Below are 19,482 nucleotides of genomic sequence, written 5' to 3'. Positions count from 1 at the left end.
TACACAGAAATGCACACTTCTGCAGAAACACAGCCACAGGGCACAAAGCCACTTCTCCCCAGTGCTTGTTCACTGTGTATAACACATCGGTGGACACATAAATCGTGCAAACACACACTCATGCCTCAGCGCCTGAAATGATGGCTTGCAAAGTGTCTGATGTGAGTCATAGCTATGTAGTGACTAATCTTTCTTCTGCTGGGGCCTGTGTCTGATCACTGTTGCTGCTCCCGAGCGATGCACTCGGAAGGGGTTGAAAGTGTGATTGGGCTTTCCTCTGTGGGAGGTTACATGGAGGCCAGAGCCATTTTCAATGATTCATTTATAACTGTTGATTACTAATTAGAGCTGTATATTCTTCAGGTGCTGTACTGTACCTGTGCTGTACATTTGAATTTGGTGCTCTGAAGTTGACAGATGTAACAGTACTTCTCATCAGTTCAAGGCGAGATTCTGTTGACCTGCTGGATCAATAAAACAAGTAGTGTGCTGATTTAAAATAACTGCCCTCTCTTATCTCTCCAAGTAAAAAGAAACATGTTAGAATCATAGAGTGTTTATCAAGATGGACGATGCATCTCCACTTCCTCCCACTGTACCAAAATGAAGCCAAAAGTCCTGGATGTAGGCACTGCCATCATGCTCTGGTGACCTCATTTGGAGCCAAAGTCTATGCACTATATTGGGGGAGTGGTGCTGCAGTATCAGCCAATCACAGCTGTCAATCATGTTGTCACACCCCTTTTTATAGCATCGAATAACAAAGTAAAGCCAACCTTATCAGAAAACCTTTGGAAAAGTTTATGTGATATGTACGCTGGGGGTGGGGTTCATGACCTAAACTGCAGCCAGCCAACAGGAGGCGATAAAAATGTAATGGCTTCTCTTTAAGGGAGCTGTCAAGCCGCCCATCTTTATATACAGTCTATGGTTAGAATAGAGTGGCCAACTGCATGACCCTTCGACTTCTCAGGAAAGAAAGATTGCCTTCAGTGAGTCCATGTTGTGATGAATTTGCACCAGGTAGCCCTGACGAGGTCACTCAACACCATAGGAAAGGAACTTGGACAGAAATTCAATTATCAGCCATGCACTGGAAACATTAATTCATTACTGTTACTGCTGTTACCTTTCTTTGTGTTTCCTAGTTGCCTCCTTTGAAAGAGATTAGTAATTTGGTGGTCGTACCTGACAATTACATTGGGGTCAGAGGGTTGTAAAAATGTGTGGAGGTGTGAGGGTATGGTCACATACCTTTGAAGTAACAGTGTGGGAATGTGGAGACAAAAATGTATTATGTGCAAAAAAAATGTTAAAGGAATAAGTACAGTTACTCATACTTTGGTACATTGTTTTGATGAATTTGAATTTCTTGCATTTTTTAACAGCAAAACTAAATCAGAACATCCTTTTAAAAACTCTCAGACAGCTCATGCAGTATTATCAAATCTTATCATGCATTTTCACTAAAACCTTACATTAAAGACACTTCCGCATAATTAGTCTCACTCATGGATGAGTGTGCGCCTGGGCAAACGCATGTGTTTGAACTCTGCTCAGTGGAATGCATGAGCAGAGTTCAGACGCACGCACTTGACAGAATTTTGCTGTTGTTAAACACAGACCTCCGTGACTTCAGTTAATCAAGAATGTCCGCCGATTTTGGAGCCTTCGCTTACCGTGGAGGCATTCAAGAACAACAAAGTTTATTCACAAACTAAAGGTAACAGGATGAGCAATTGATATTCAAATGGTCATTTTGTGTTTGTGAAGTATTCCTTTAACTCCATCTGTGAGTCATTGCTCTTGTATGCCCTAGATGTAATTTAACTTTGTTTTTCATTCACTTTAATGCAAATAAATGATAAGGGCATGGCCCAAACAGCAGCATCATTAGAATGTAAAGGCAGAATGGGCAACAGGGAGCCAGTGCATAGTCAATGTCCCAAAGGGTCGCGGGCAGGACCTCTTATGAATATATGAATAAAGAACCCTGGAATAAAACCCCTTGTGACTGAAGATCTCCTCCTCTTTGACCTTCACTTCCCACACCAGCGCCTGTGTTTGTGGACATCGTAGGAGTTCTGTTGTATATTTTCATTATGGTGGAATCGGCTCACCTTTCTTGTATGTGTACAGTACATATAGATCCACTGTACACACATTGCTTTTTAAGGTCATCCCAGTTGTGCATACCAGCTCTTTAACCTCTTTTATCGACTTAAAACTAATTGAACAGTTGCCAGAGTCCACCACTGTGCACAGTTACAGGTACACAGGTACACAGGTTCACAAGCTGATTTAGCCCTCCGTCTGTCAGGTTAACTGTAGCTAATAGACAGGATAGACGGCTCAGAGCGGTGGTATAACAACAAATTGGAGCCTCAGGCTACATACTGAGCACTCAGCATGTTCAGCGCGTTTGTCTGAGTGTGTGATTCTGTTTGAAGCTGAATGTGTGTATTCAGGCTGTTAGGTCTCTTCCTGTGTGGATATGTGAGCATAACTGAATGCGTGAGTGTTTCTATATTACATCATGGTCTGAGTGTTTGCACAACTGCTGTGTACTGTATTACCTGTGTATTGATAGTGGGTGGCATAACAAGGGGCAAAGAGTGAGAGCCAGACTGTGTGTGTGTTCGTTTGGTGAAGCGAAAGAAAAGTTCCTATTGGGATACAGGAAGGAGATGACCCCTTACTTGGCCAACTACACAAACTGTTACTGACTGTTTATCTGAATGAAACAATCAGTGCTTTGTTTTGATAATCTAGATCATTGATTGATAGATATTGAAGAAGTCAGGAGTTTGGGATTTTGCTGTGAGAATGATGCCTGTGCAGCTTGGTCACCTTTACTGTGAACTGTTTAGTGAATTTCATACTATTGCTGTGTTTAGACATAGTAGAGTTTTACAGTTGTAGCAGAGTGAGTGATAAAGATGTGGCGACACTGCTCCCAGTGTGTGAATCAGCTGGATTCAGCCACTGAATTATTTCTTAGCTAGACCTGGTGAGTCAGCCCAGTCGCAGCCAGCCCCCCGTTGCTGCGAGCGCAAGGGCATTTTCTGAGGACACATTTTAATGTGTGTTCGAGTGTACAAAGGCCACTGTGGTACCTTCATGTATTAATTAACTCCTCTAACCAGTGCGTATGAGCTTATTTAAGAAAGGCAACTGTGTTCTATGCATGTAAAGTATTTATGGACAGTTGTTGCTCTCAGTTGTCTGGGTAGTATTTAATTTGCAAAAGCATGAATGTGAGGGTTAGATTATGTCCAGACCAATGTATATAAAGATGGATGACGCATCTCCACTTCCGCCCACTGTTTAAAAATGAAGCCAAAAATATCCTAGATATGGCAACTGCCATCTTGCACTGTTGACGTCATTTAGAGCCAGAATCTGTGCAGTAGCGATCTCTGCTGTGTCAAGTTCCCGTCCATACGCCCGTCTGACCAGTTGCGAGCAGTGCCACCGATTGGCTCACACAGTTGTCAATCATGGCGTCAAACCTCCTTTTTATAGCATCAAATAACCCAACTTATTAGAAAATGAACACTTGGCCATACATCAGCGTGAGGACTACCTAAAATGACAGAAAATATGATTCATTTATATTTATTATTATTTAAATAAAAATTTGTTTGGCGTGTTCTTTGATCCTTTAGTTTGACTCATGTCCCTTCTGCTAAAGAGGAGGCGGCGGGGTTTATGACCTATGTTGCAGCCAACCACTGGAAGGTGATTGAGATTTTCTGGCCTCACTTCTGGGAAGCTGACATGTTGTCCATGTCTATATATCCTGACTCTGTTCACTTGTTGCAAGTGCATGAACTGTGAAAGCAAAGTGTTAAAATGACGTGGTGGTTTAATGGGGTTTGGTTTTTGTCGGAATTTTAAAAAATGAGATATAAGGTGTTAGAAGTGAAATCTGAGATGTTGGCAGGTGGATTTTGTTACCTTCGGACAGAGCCAGGCTAGCTGTTTCCCTTTTTCCAGTCTGTATGCTAAGCTAAGCTAACAAGCTGCTAACTGTAGCTTCATATTTAGCGTACAAACAGGAGAGTGTTTGTACGCCTCAGGGTTTGTGATAGCATAATGATAAACTATAATCAAAAAGTAAATTAAGCTATAAACAGTTGATAGATACTTCTGCCAATAAAGTTCTAGCTTTGTTAAACATTTTCATGAAACCAACTCTGTTCCCAGTGTTGTAGATCATGAGTTTTAAGCCTAAGAGTAGCACAGTACGTGTCCCCTCAGAGAAAAACCCAGTTACTGAATCAACCCTTGTAAAACTGTTCTGAGGACTTGTCAAGGTCTTTGTCAACGCCCAAGATCATAAGGCCAGATTGCTTTGACTGGAATCATTGATCTTGTATCCACAGCTGAAGCACCACTTTGATTCTGTTGTTGTTGATTTAATTACTGTTTTACAATTAATTTCCCCAGACTGTATTCTGTTGGTAAAAGGTTGCATTTCTGACGGTGTTATGTGGATGTTTGTGAGCACTGGACTTCTTTTGCATAGGGATGATGCTGCACTACAAAACAAGATCAAAGAATAACCATCTCCCACCTCAGGCATGGCATCTGGCAGATCAGGAAAATAAGAACCAAGAGGGGGAGAGAAAAAGTCGAAAATATAACAGCGACGCGACTTGTCCCTGGGTCCTGCTCTTGGCTGAGGGAGTGTTTGTGCTCCACAGAGGTCACTGAAGTGGCATAATAACTCAACTCTCAGAGCAGAGTGCTCATTGATCCTTTTTCTAAATGTCAAAGCTCCGAAGAAAGGAAGCTTTTCTGTTTCTTCTGTGTGTTATTTGCACCGATGATGCATGCCTTACTATAATGACATCATCTATAATATCTGTCTTCATAAAACGCTCACAGCAGGATGCATCTCGCTGTTGCATTGTTGTTCATGTCTATAAAGTACTTAGTGGGGGAAGTGATTTGCTGGGTAAATGGCATTATTATTACAGGCATATTTCACTGACGACACCATCAGTGAACCAACCCAACAATATCTTTGTGTCCCACAGATTTTACAAGCCCACAGCATTATCATACGGCTCTCTAAGCACTAGATAGAAACTTCAGCAGTAAATAATTCCTCTGGATCTGAAACACTAACTTTGAAATGTTCTAGTGTTTAGAGATAACTGTATTTTAATAATAATGATAATCAGTAATTTTTACCACTGACTTTGTCATTCACAGGAACTGGAGCGAGTGACGGCGTTACAGACCAACCTGCAGCTGGCAGCGGTCATTTGCACTAATGCAAGGAGGTAATGGTGTTCCATCACATACCGTCTATTCACTAAATGAAGAAGCTGCTGAAATAGCCCATTCAAACTACATCTGCATACTAAGTGCCTTCCTCATAGCCGTGATAACGTTCCTTCCCTTCATATAGTCTCAGTCTGTTAATATGGTCACACATGACAAATGATTCTGTCTTGTTTGCCCTTGAAATAAAAAAGGAATCTAAAACATGCCACTTTACACGATACTCTGCACAGTATGTTATTTCTGTCTTCAGTAGGCTATTTATTATGCTATTGTGGGTGAAAAGAAATGTTTTAGTGTTCCTACAAGTTACAGTAGACAGTACAGTAACAGTAAATAGGCAAGTTTCAGTAAAACAGGCTTCTGGTGTAACGTATTACAGCTATTGTCATGTTTATTGCCAGCTAAGTAACAGCAGCATTAACCTGTGATGATGGTGTATTCACTCTGTACCGTGATGTCTTGTGAAGGCAACTAAGTGTGGCAAAGGAGGGATTCACAGAAGCCAGCTTGGGGCTGTTGGCCAATCAGAGGCGTCGACAACTGCTGACAGGCCTGCTGAAGTCACTGAGGACCATCAAGACGCTGGTGAAGTTTACACATAACAACAGCATGTTTCGTCCTACCACCCTGAGAAATACCAGTCTGGTTCACAGTTGACCCTGACCTCTGTCAGTCCCAAGTAACTGTGCTTTTTATTGGGTGCTGCATGGATTCTTGTTCTGATTTGGTTACAAAACTAAATCAGTACCTTTCAGCATGACCTCCATGCCCTACACAGATTCTTCCAGCATCTAGTGTGCTGCCTCTTTAATATAATAAAAGCTGCATAACACTCAGACAGCTGCCTACAAGCTGTCCTTTGAATTTCCTGTGTAATTGTCTTGGCCATGGTCTTGGTATTATAATTAACACACCTTTCTTTACTCACATTTCTGTACTACTTTTTTGCAGTTATGGCTGATGTAATACAAATTTCTAACCTGCAACATTATGTATTTTAACTGTAGTCATGAGGGAAATTTTTGATTTTCTTCAGTGTTATTTTGGCTCACATTCGGAATCTGACCTTCCTACTGTAAGACTTTACCCCGAGCTGTTTCTGTCTGAAATATCCAGAATCAAAATGAGAAGCGACAGAAGATGAGCTCTATGTGTGATGAGAAAAGAGCGGAGGAGCAGAATTGCTTTTTAGTCTGCTATGTCACCCCTGGAGCTACATTTTATTTATTACAGAGAAAATAAAGTAGCGAAAAAAGGTACCTTTGGGTGCCAGTACCAAATTCCAGGTGCCAGTTTTGGTTACGATGTGAATGGTATCGTGTTGTCATGATACTTGAATTTCTAACTTTGATACGACACCTTGAAACATATCGGTATTTGATACCTTTTATGATACCACAGACAAAAACTGACACTACAGGAAAAAAAATTTAATTATTTAGTAGGACAAGGCTATAAAATGACAATGACGACGACTCTTTTTTTGGTTCGTAGCAAAGAACAGCAGAATGACTGCAGTAAATATCAACATTAAGAGACAGTGAGAAAGTGCAGCTGGTACCAGTATGTTCAGAGAGAAAAAATTACATCACTAAAATCACTGTTTGCTGAAAATGTTTTAAAAATACTGTTTAAAAATATGCACAATGCAAGTGTTTAAAATGAAAGAGCTAGGCAGAAATGTGCAAAGATATGATCTAGAGGATGTGCAAAAGTTTTACAGCATAAACAATAAAAAAATGCGCAGTGTACAATGAAGACACATAAAGACAGATGTGAAGACGTCATTGTAATGTGTGGCGTCAAAACAAGACAAAACAATGTGCAACACCGAGGCAGCCATCTGTTATAAACCATTCCAAACACACTGTGTGACTTTTGGGAAATGAATTACTGTAGTCTACACAACACTCATTGCATCTGCACATGATTTAAATATGTAAGTTAATGGAACATACTCTGTTTCAATGATTTGCTTATTTGCTTTGATCACCAGTGTAATGGCCTGTTAGTGATTTTATGCTGTATTCATGTCTTCTTCTCGTCATTCTTACCCTCACAGCAAAGAACAGATGTAAGACTCAGCGAGATGCTTGAGGTATTTTCAACCCTTCTACACACACACACACACACACACACACACACACACACACACACACACGCGCGCATATACACACACACGCAAAGATATGTTTGTAATCGACTTGAAAGGTCAAACATCAGCGGGGATTCTGCATTGAAAGCCAAACCCACACAAACACGAGACAGTCCCACAAATGCCGATCTGTTATGAAGGTCAGCTGTAGCACATGGAATGGATTTGACTACCACTGAATGTAATCCAATCCGTTATCCACACAGTATCCGCTGTATCAATCATTTGCACAGAAGAAATCACACGTGTCGCCGTCATAATCCAGAATTTACTGTTGATATGTTTGGTATTTATAATTTGTTTGCAGACTATACAATACTGTTTATTGTACGTGAAACGTACATTAAATGACTTTACCTCTCTGTGTTTTTAGGAGGAAGACTATCCAGGTGCAATCCAGCTCTGTCTGGAATGTCAGAAGGCTGCCAGCACCTTCAAACACTACAGCTGCATCAGGTACAGTATGAGCACATTGATAGAATGATATTTGATTGTATCCACATACGAGCAGCATGGACTTCATTTTCTATGGGTGGAGGAACATTTTCTGATCACTTATTTCCTGTTGTGAAACTTCTAACTTTTAAAGTAGTTGTTGGATTGAAAGGTAGTCATGCCATACAGACAGAACCGTGTGAACTCTCAGGAGTACACAAGGATGTTTTTAACCATTTGTTGCCACTCCTTCTCTCTCTCCTATGTAAGATAAGAGTGGGTTTTCAAATTATAGGGTATATCGAAGATTCTGTGTGTATGCGAATCAATGCAAGCTTTGCAATCATCTCTGTCCCTTTGATATTGTGTGTAATTGTGCTCAATTTGTGTCAGGAGGTGGGTGTCACAGTGCCCCTTTTTCTTCATCGATCATTTATTGATCAAGGATGCACGTTATTGCTGGCTTCATCCTTCTAGAGTATTTGGTGCAGAGGTGTGTGCGGGAAGGTCTTCAGCTGCTCCCAACACTTGCCAGTGCAACACAAATACATGGTGTTCCAGCTGTAGTTTTTGCTTTTATGCCACGTGCAGCAGATTGTGCGTCAAGTCTATTTGTGGAGCAAGCACTGGCGTCACAAAATGGTGAGCCCCATGTCAGCAGAGCTCCGTGTAAAGGCACGGTTTCTCTGGAAGATTCAGACCTTTGAAACGACACTGTGCACCTGCAGCTTTACATTTAAAAGCTTCACCTGGCTGGCGACAGAATGACTGTTGAGAAATGGTGATCAATATGGTATCATGCTGCACACTTGTTGTTGATATCACTTTTGTTTGCACAGTGTCATCAGTTTACCATTCATAGCGGTGTGTGTCCGTGTTAATACTCCCTGGATGTGCTGGGATTCTGATGTGCAGAGCAGTTTTTTCACCAGTGATACCACCCATTGTCAATGAGGGAATCTGATTGTGATCATCATAAAGAGAAGCACTTACTTTTTTTATTACCATCATTGTATTCACACGCGGTCTGAATGGGTCATCAGATGTGTCTATGGCAGACGGACAGAAATCCAATTGCCCTCTCACCTTTGCTTTCCTCTGCAATATGCTAATACCGCCTCCTGAATGTAGTAGTTTTCAACATGGGTGCATTGATGAGACATCTATCACACTTTACGTTAGCATGCACATTCTACTTTGGCTCTCTGCCCAAAATTCCAGGAGCCCTCACTGCAGTGTTGCTGTCCCCTAAGCAGCTAGTTACCGGTCTGCTGCACTTTGATTTAACCTTGTAGCCATGCTTTTCCATGCGCTGCTGAATGCCCTACATGAAGGCTTTGTTCCATGTCTGCCCTTCCGTTGTCTTCTGTCCCTAACCCTTTAAAAGTCAATATTGTTTCCCCAAGAAGGCACTTACACAGCTTCATGATCCGTCTCGGTCCGTTTTCATCAGGCTGCCCACATGGGAAGCTTTAGACCCGCACATGTCAGCACAGTGTTCATAAACTGCGAACTCTGCTGTGGCCTCAGAAAAACAAAGATGTCAGGTTTTCTTTAGCATTTCTATAGTCTTGTGAATCTCACAGAAATAAGAGAAGCTTTGGACGAGAAGCTTTTGTACAATATGATAGTAATAAATTATGATACAGAATATATGTGTGCATTTTTTTTCTCTCCATACATGGTTTAAGACCATTTTGGGAGATTTTCTGCAAAACATAAAATTCATAATATGAATGCATGTTAGCCTGTCATCTAGCAGCTCTCAACCTTCACCTCCACAAAATAGTGTACATGACTAGTGTTAATGAAAATGTCAATCCCATTTCTACCCCTTAAATTTAAATCCTCCCTAAAAACCTTTGTCTTCCACCTGGCGTATCATTCAGCCTGAGCAAGATGATCTTTTCTTTTTTCTTAAATTGCTATTTTAATGTTTGCTCTGTTTTCTTATCGTTGTTTTCCACATCTGTTCTATTTTTATTATTGACGTTTTAACTCTGTATGTGCAGCACTTTGGTCGACTGCCGTCGTTTTAAATGTGCTCTAGAAATAAATCCTGACTTGACATAAATCTTCCACTTGCATTGAGTGCCCTCGTTTGCGAGATAACCCTTGATGAGGGAAGTGAGAAATATTAGGGTAGAGATCTTTCCCAAAGAAATGAGACACCACTTAATGCAAATCTGCGTGACCGACGTGCAGGCATACGTCACGCGTAGTAGCGACGCAAGATACTGTTAGTCATTCAGGTTTGAACATGCCAGCTCCAGCGCTTGTGTTGTGGCGTGTGCTATGTTTATTCTTCTCTGTCTGATAAATCAACGAGGAAGAAATGCTGAAAACAGGAGGAGCTTACAACGTCTTCTAGTTCTGATTGATTTTGTTCGGGTAAGTCGATTTGTGTAAGTATTTTGATGCTGTGTTCAACCGAGTTGCTGATGAGTTTACGCTAGTCCAACCATCTGTTGTTTGTATAGCCTACATTCCGATCGTACAGTAACAAATTGTTTTCCAAAAATTGCCGAAGTTGCTGACTTCGCAAGGTGTTCTGGGAAATTTTATCTTCCACTTAGTTGAAAGTGTGGCTCCCTTGGAATCTAGGGCGGGTTTTAAGTGTTGGAAACCACTTCCAGTACCTCAGTTCTGTTTTGGGACACCACTAGCCTAAACGTGAACGCGCACAACCAAGTGCAAGTGGGTATTTTTAGGGGAAGTGTTGGCATTGGGACAGGCTCATAATCTCAGTTTTGTTCCACAAAATCAGGATTTCAGAGATTTAAAGAGAGCGTGTCTCTGTTTCAGAGGTTGCCTACGCACGGCTCTCAACATGGAGGTGGCTGAGCTGGCTAGCAGTGTATGGTGCTAATAATGTCAACAGTGCTGACAGAGCTTGCGGTGTTAACCAGGTGAAGTCAGAGGGTGGGTACTCACTTCTGTGGTGATGCTGTCCGAGTATCAGCAGTAATTGCTGTATGAGTGTAGTGAAGAGCAGTGGCGATTAGCTAACCAGTGGGATACACACACTTGCACTACAAGCACACATGGCCAAATTGACAGAGAAGCTCAGATTGCAACACACACACACAAAGGTAATGTGACTGTATTCTTCGTTCAGGACGCCATTTCTCCACTAAATCTTTACATATCAAAAAGTTTTGTTGCTATATTAATGCTCTAAATATCATATAGAGCTCCTTAATTACATAATTGCAAAACTCTTCACTTTGTTAGTGTTGTATTGCTACAACAACAAAAAAATCACATGGTGTCAAATTTTAGTTTGGCTCAGAATATGCTTGTTATTTCACGCCTGTTGTCATACAAATTGTGTGTGGGTTATTCTAGGTGACTTTCCTCCAGATCTCCACTTCAGCTAATTGCTGTCTAAGTATTGAGGGAGGCAGCTTGTTCAGGTGTATAATCTATTTGAAGGACAGCTGCACTTTCAAGAGGAGCAAAGTGTAGGAAGAAGGGCAGATGGCTGCTGCATTCATTTCTGTGTCTTAGACACACAAACAATTTTACGCAGACTGCACAGGACTTCAACTGTTCACCAGTTCATTCAGAACTACGACCTTCCTCCTCCCATTTATGGTTAGAGTTTATTTTCTTTTGGAGGCTGCATGGTAGTGCACCAGCGCAGATTTTTAAAAAGGTCTCAGTGTTTATGAGCTGTGGTAGTGTGTCACTTGAATTTGTGTTTACTTACAGCACTTTAGAGATCATAAAAGCCTCCCAGCACTCAAAACAACAGCAGAATCTTGAGACTTATTCAAAGTCGGGTCAGTCGCATCGGTCCGAACGACAGTTTGTTTTGTTTTGTTTCTTTCCCACTCTGACAGGTTTGGTTTCACACAGAAAAATTCAGCTGAACCTCAGTGCATTAGTCTGTTTTTTTTATTTGACATTAACATCACTTTTTTTTCATTGGTGCTTGTGTGCTTGGAAGAAAGAAGATGCTTAACATTTTTATTTTGTTATTTTGCAGGCACAGTCATTTTCATGATGAGCACCAATTACGTTGGGTGACAGTAATGTCTCCAGCAAAACTGTTTTAGTCATTATCTGCTTCCCACGTGTTTGGGTTTAATTGGATGTTCATGTAAGCTCCTGGACTAAGTAGTCAGGAAACAGAGAGACTAATCACAGATTATTATTTTCTCGGGGTAGCATATTAAAACCTAAAGTATTGTAAGAGATGTAAGAAATAAGCGTGAATATTCCTGTTCTGTTGAGCTAAATGTTTTCTGCATGAAGCAGACAACAGACACCTGTTGTCACGTGAAACCCACTCCACTTTTCTGGACTCTGACCAAGTTAAACATGAACTCCAGTCTAAAAAAACAAGCAAGACAAATAAACAAATACAACATGGATATGGGAGTCTTATAGTTATGATATTGTGCCTCATGAGCCAGCATCATGCCGCCCACTTTTCATGCAGTGGCCCATGTAACTGTGGAGAAAGGGCCATAACTCTATATATCTCATTACATCAAATCTTGCACCTGAATAAAACTATCAGTGCACATTGTTCTGGTCTTCTTGAGTGTTACCTCTAACCTCCTCCGCCTAATTATGGCTGTGATCCCTCGTCACTATGTTTCACTCTTTGAAGCCCTTCCCCTGCCACTTTGTTGCCTCTCTGCCTGCCTGGTAAAACTAGCAAACATGACGACAGCAAAAACGTCATTCTTGCAAAATCCAAGCATCCTGCAGGACTCTTTAAGCACAGACGCACACACTTTGCCGATCTAGCAAGTCACTGTGGAGCGGCTTGCTTCAAGGCTTCATATTGCTTCATATTCTGCAATGACATCTACATTTAATGCAGCATGTCTAATAACAGGAAGGCCTTTTGAACTTTATTGCACACCTATGAGACTAGATCATAAAAACATAGAGGTGTTTCAGCGCATTTCGTTGTACTTGCTACGATGGACACCTATTGCCACTGATTTCTACATACCTCTATTTCAATCCTTATGTTCCCTGCATATAACAGATTGTTAGGTTCCTCTCCTCATCTGTTATTTATGCATTCTGTCTGATGGTAGAGGGGTGCCAGTATGAGGGGAGGAGCTGCATCTGCACACACATGAACACTCACTGGACAGTGTAATTAAGCAATATAATGATGGAATGGACACAATACCACGAGAGCTGGATGATAAGGTCACCTGGGTTGTTGGCTTTGAGATGACCTCTTGTGTGGTTCTTCAAAAGCCCAGAGGGTTCTCAAAGAAGATGGAGGTGGTTTGTTTGCCTTGCCTTGCACCATGTTTCTGGCATTGAGTGCTCTGGTTGGTTTTCAGTTTAGCTTTGACATTATTAAGGGTAACAGGAGTTTCAGTGATGTGAAAAGTTTGATAACTGTTCTTGTGTTCTGCAAGGTGTTAAAATGGCAGTTCATCTCAAAATAAAAAATACCTATTTTCTAGATTGTTTTGGTGTGAGTTACTGAGTGTTGGAGGTGTCTCAAGATAATCCACAGACCGTGTTGTTAGCAGTTTCATGTAGGCGCTATTTTCTTTCCCCTGAACTACACCTGCGAACAGTATCAACGTGCAGAAGGAAGAGTGCATCTACTCATTGACGGGAGGCGTGTGCTTGTGCCAGTGTGACATATATGTACATTAACGGTGCCCTCCTTGGCTGAGCTGTAATGTTAGCCAGGGTAGTGGTGCTAGGTGAGTTAGCAATAGATGCATGTTTCTTTCCTTGCAGTGATACAGTTGGCGTGTGTAGCTTGGGAGAAAGAAAATACTTCCTACATGAAACAGCAAGATTTGTTAATTATCTTGACTAACTGCGTCATGATTTCTTGAAAGAGACATAGCTGTTGAACTTTTCAAATGTATTTTTTGGGGAGCTTCTTTTAGCCCTAGAAGCCAAGTGTCTCCTAGTTCTATTATATTTGAGAGTAGGCAGATGCAGACATCTCTACGGCTGATATCTCCAACACTCAACACAGCAACTTGTGTTCTGCTAGGTGTTTGACATTTTGGGAAATTTCTTTCCAAGAGTGAGATTAGAAGACGTCTGGCCGCTGGATGAGCCAGCTAATGGTTAGCTTAGCTTAGCAAACAGACTGTAATAGCTAGCCTGGCTCTATCCAAAGGTAAGAAAGTCTGCCTGTCAGCACCTCTAAAAGCTCACTAATTAACATGTCATAATTTGTTAAATCCATATAGAAACAGGAATGTACGTGGAGTTGTGTTCTGTGACTGTTTCTTAGCTAGGCCAGTGAGGACATCACTGCCTTGGCCTGGCTTTTCTTTGGCTTACACAGGGAGACATAATGTATTAATTGATGAGCTTAGAGGTGCTGGAAGGTTTAATTTTGAACTTTCCCCCTGTTTCAAGTGTGCTAAGCTAAGTTAATGCCCGCTGGCTCCAGCATTGTATTGACAGACCTGAGGGTGGTATCAGCCTTCTCATCTAACTCTCGGCAAGAAAGCTCATAAGCGTTTCCAACTTTTCAGTTTGTACTTCTGGAGAAAGGTTGCTGATTGTTGAGTCTCATTCCCAGCTGGAAAATTGCTGATGCAGTCTCATTTCCACGATGTCCAATACCTCTGGGTTGGTGGTTTGGTCCAACTACTAACCCAAGGTCATTAATGTTTGATGACCCAGGAGTAAGATGCACAAAGCAACTGTCTTTTTCTAGCATTGCATACTGAATTTTTAACCAGTAGATATCGGTCATGTTAGACGCTGTTGCTGCCTTACTGGTTGTCAGCCAGTGTTGGAATGTCTGCAGTGCTGTGATCATGACTGGTTCTTGTCCTGGGAAATTGCAGTGTTACACCTCACTCTCAGGCCTGTTGTCCCCTGAGCACTTGCAGGATACTTTTTCTCTCATCTGCTTCTTCAGTGCTGTTCAGTTTGTTGTTTAGCTTCTGTTACTCAACCACACTGCAGCGTGGGAGTACAAAAGAAAGTTCAGTGATGAACGGGGCATTTATCCTGTTGGCCTCTGCTCCTCTGGTGTATCTACTTAGTGTGGCTGCCAGGGCTGAAAGCCTTTGTTTAGCACTCTCCGGGGCCTTGCATATAGACAATTCAAATGCATTTCTTCAGCAGCCAAGACCTGACATTGATCCGTTCACCCTTGTGTAGTTGAGCCAGCTTACTTACTTTCGTGTTTTCTTTATCTTGGCTTTCAGTTGGGGTTTCCTTGTGGCGTTAGGATACTGGCTATGACTTGCCTTGCTGAGTTTGTAGCTGAGAATGTCTAGTGCTATCATTGCTGTGGTGCGTACCAACCCATGGGATTCAGTTACAGTCACTTTCGCACTTCGTTGGCATCTGCTTTGTCACAATCTTTGATGGGAAGTTCTCAGTCATGCTTGTCAGTTTAGTTCACACGCTGATAGTGTAGCTTCTTGTAAGCTATCACTCTGATGTCAGCATTTTGGTTGCTTAGCTCATCTGTCCATCTCTCTACATTGTGCTTACTGGCCATTATTTGAGTCTCTGTCAGTCTCCGTCAGTTTCTCTGTACTTTTCTGGAACATTTGTTAACTGTCAGTGTCCAGTTGGTGTAGATTCCTGTCCGTCACTCATCCATAATATTTATCTCGCTCACACAGGCAGATAAAAAAGGCTTACAGTGCATCAAGTGTTGAAATGGCCCGCTCATTTTGTTACCTGTTTTGTGCACGACCCGTGGGACTCAATCTGCAGCCTTCTATCGGTTTCTCTGCTTCCTCCTCCTCACTCCCCTCCCTCGATACCCAACTGAGTCTAAGGTGCTTAATTAGCAATTTGTTAAGGACACTCTCTCCCTTGGGCGTCTGCGGTATCACAAGGCACAACATAAGTGTGGGCTGACCTGAAAAAGACCCCAAGCAAAGCAGGGACAGAGGCAGAAAAACAGCGGAACAGAGGATGTTATGAATGGGCGCAGTGCAGGGGCAGTCACACGGGAATTGAATTTGGTGTCTTGGGATGGGCAAAAATAGTCGTGATTTCTGCTGCTACTTAGCAGCTTTCGAGTTTAAAGCATTTCCCCGGATGAGGCAAATGCTGAGCATGCTCCACGGATGCGTAGGCGTCTTGTATCCATGATAGTCTGGTACATGCATAGACACACACACCTTCAGAATTATTACTGTGGATTCCAATGTAGAAATTGATAAAGTACAAACACTTGAACCACAGAACAAACACAGATTCTCAAAATACTAACTGGAAATACATCCATCACTTGTACTTTTGCTCCTGATTGTCCCTGTTTGTATGAAAGACGAGAACTGTGAGACACATGGCTGCAGCTTCATGATGAAGTGGCTCTTTTTGAGATGACTGTCAATTTTTTTATTGCTACCTTTATCTTTATATAAACAGTGCCTTATTGTTGTTCCTATCACCTAACTAAGATTTAAGGAATGCACTTGGGCTCCACTAACTTCGGACGGGTACTTGTCATCAGTTTTGTCATGTTTATAATTACTCATGATGTTTTACTGACAAAACTATTAATATCCCAAAAAGGTATACCATACAGGAATTGTCGTCTGCTGTTTGTATCGAACAGTATCGACAGCACAAGTGAGCGCCAACCCTAGCTTTGTTCGCGAGGGCTTTTGCCTTACTGTATTTGTGCTTTTTCTGCACTGTGCCTGTGATTTTGGTAGCTTGTTTTGGATGTGTGCTGCTTACGGCCTGGCACTTGTTTGTTACCTTCTAATAAAGGCCCGACCCCACCTGTGCGCTGGGCCCAGGAACATCCTGTGGGAAAATAAGATAAAATAAGAATATACAGTTAGGAGTCAGGGCCTCTGTGGATAAATACACTGCCACACACTTCTGTGTGTGTCGTAAGAGACAGACATTCATTCATTAATTGCTTACTTGAAATTGAAAGGTTTGTGATTTAGTTGACTCCATATTCTTCTTCAGCACTGAGGAATTAACAATCTCCTTTTGTCTTTGCAGTGAACTGAATTCCAAACTACAAGACACTCTGGAGCAAATAGAGGTACGTGCTTTCCTGCTTTATCTCTAATTCCGTTATTTGAGAGCGATATTAGCAAAGAGACTTTTAGCAGTGAATAAGATTGTGCTCTAACCTTGTAATTTTCCACAAGCCCTCATCTGAAAGAAGCAATTTCTCCTCCATTTTGACATTTTCATAGTTTGCCTTTCTCTTTCTGGGGCTGCCAAATATTGACACGTTGAGAAAGTCATTATTGTCAGTGTGCAAGCACGGTATTATATCTGTTTCATCTCTGGCTGTGCCGTGATACTTGTGTGTGATAAATGGTATGCAAAGCAATTTTCTCTGCACCGCTGCTGCCGCTGCGCTTGAGTAGATTAATTACTTACAGTTTTGTCTGTACACAAGAAACAGGCGTGCATGTGCGCACACATACGTAGCCACGTGGAAGGGGTGCTTGTTTGTTTACCTGCTAGCGTGAATTTGTGAATAAGCAAAGCAAAGTCCTCTAAAATCATAACGGTAAACACATGCACAAAGGACAGACACAAACAGATCCAACACCTTCACCTTAAGGATGCTAACAGCTTAAAGCATTCATATTAATATACATATACTCCACAGCATATACTGTGTATATGCTTTACACAATAGAGTTGTCACTGGCTGGCAGTCAACCTAGTGTGTAATATCTATTGATTTCTATCTGTTTTCTTCTTGCAACACGTCTTCGATCACACACACACACACACACACACACACACACACACACACACAGTAGTATCCTAACCATCCTCTATTGTCCAGTCTCTCTATAGAAATGCATCTAGCCAGTCAACTGCGAGAAGCAATTTTTCTATAAAAACCCACTCTCCGCTCTCTAAGCATGATTAGGCCCAGTAGAAATGCAGAGAATGTGTTATCAGTGAGGTTTTGTTGCTGCTGCACAGTGTGTATTACTGTGAGATGTATTTGGCAGCGGGCACCATATCAAGTTGGCAGCATTTTCACTGAATAAAACATTAGTCATGATAACCAAAAAACTACACTATCAGCTATGTTTACTACCAAATCATTTTTCAGCTTCTTCTCTTACTGCATATACTAAATTTAAAGCGTATAGAAAGTACTGTAGAAAACTACAATAGCAGGAACTAGTGATTGACATGTTCAGTATCTATATGTCACGGATTTAATCATCAAATTACCCATCATTTCTACATTTTAGGGACCAAGTGAGAGGCTAATTTACAGTAGCACCACCTACTTTGGTTTGTCTCTCCTCAAAGCACACAGCCTTATGAGCTCAGTTAGAATAATTACTGACTAGTTACCACCTCTCAAGTGATTATAGAGTATACGTCAGCGGTAGTTATTGTGCTATGTTCAAGTGCAGCTTTGAACGTAAGGTGTGAGAAAATGGGTGGCGACACTCGGTGTTTGATCACTTACAGCCTTTGCCCTTTAATCTCTGAGGTCGGCTTATTGTGTCAGGGTTGTTCCACATCCCTGTACATCCTCACTTCTGCTAACCTTGATTTACTTTCTTACCTCTCTTTTTATCTCTTTGTCAAAGACTTAAACACACACACTCACACGTATACCCCCACATCCACATCCACATCCAATTGCCCTTGGCCTCGTGTGGTAGCTATACATCTGCACATCTATGTCTAAATCCCCGTTCTTAACGTTGATAATCCCTCTCTTTTTTTCTCCCTCCCGTTTTTCCCTTTGTCATCTATCTATTTCTGGCTCCAGGAGCAGCTTGATGTCGCCCTGTCGAAGACTTGTAAGCACTTTGATGTTTCGCACTACACCAAGGTCCAGCTGGCATACACGCTCCTGGGCAAGACACAGGTCAGTGGTCTAACATGTCTACGGGGGTCACGGGGAATGGCTTAACATGACTGGATGTGATGGTCTGATTTTTGTCCTCGTTTACTGCATATGTCCTTTTGTTTGACTTTTTGTCTCTCTCTCATTGGGATTTTTTTGGGAGGAGAGGTTAAATGTCATCATTTTTTTAAAGTTCCTCTCCATAACAATGTCAGCACTAGTTACCTAACTTTTTCACCTTTTGCCACCATTTAGATAAGAGCAGTATAAAAAAAATCTTCAACAGACGGGCTGGTAAATCCCCTATAGAAACCATGAGAATATAATAAGGTTTATTTAAGTCTTTTTCATTATTATTTCTTCTTGCCTCAGTGGAGTGTTTTTACTCCAGTGAGTGAATCCAGGGTTTTCTTATTGACGTAGAGAATATTTTAGGCCACAGGGCATGCATGTCATCCTTTGTGATCACATTATGCTCTGCTTACTGTCAGTTAACTGACAGCCGCAGAAATCACCCACAAAAAGGATCCCACTTCTCCAAAATAATCCTTGGATAATAATAAATTAAGCTCTTTATACCACCAAATGGCTGAGATGATACAGTCACAGAAACATGTTTGTGTGTGACATTTGAAGCTGTTAACATTCATGTCTGTAGTTTCTGTTGGAAATGCCGGGGGAAAAAATAACAGACTATAACCTTAAATGACACAAGTTTTATCTTTAATCAATAGCATCTTTCTGTCAAACTCTCCTCCTTACTTCTCATATCATATTCCAGCCCTCATGTTTTTGGTCAAAAAGCATT

General features: G+C 41.5%; 1 protein-coding gene across 1 annotated transcript in view; it reads left to right on the top strand.

The window, feature by feature from the left end:
* vps50 (VPS50 EARP/GARPII complex subunit) overlaps nucleotides 1-19,482 on the top strand; it is a 139,286-nt gene that overhangs the window by 31,144 nt on the left and 88,660 nt on the right. Inside the window, exons 6-11 of the mRNA XM_049602366.1 lie at nucleotides 5,224-5,294; nucleotides 5,766-5,883; nucleotides 7,361-7,396; nucleotides 7,827-7,909; nucleotides 16,835-16,877; nucleotides 18,597-18,695. Coding sequence (XP_049458323.1) covers nucleotides 5,224-5,294; nucleotides 5,766-5,883; nucleotides 7,361-7,396; nucleotides 7,827-7,909; nucleotides 16,835-16,877; nucleotides 18,597-18,695 — 450 coding nt within the window. The remainder of the gene's footprint in view (nucleotides 1-5,223; nucleotides 5,295-5,765; nucleotides 5,884-7,360; nucleotides 7,397-7,826; nucleotides 7,910-16,834; nucleotides 16,878-18,596; nucleotides 18,696-19,482) is intronic.

This window comes from Epinephelus fuscoguttatus, linkage group LG17 (genome assembly GCF_011397635.1).
Source record: "Epinephelus fuscoguttatus linkage group LG17, E.fuscoguttatus.final_Chr_v1".
NCBI classification, from domain to species: Eukaryota; Metazoa; Chordata; class Actinopteri; order Perciformes; family Serranidae; genus Epinephelus; species Epinephelus fuscoguttatus.
Note: the sequence above shows the minus strand (reverse complement) of the source record. Positions and strands in the feature narration are given on the sequence as shown.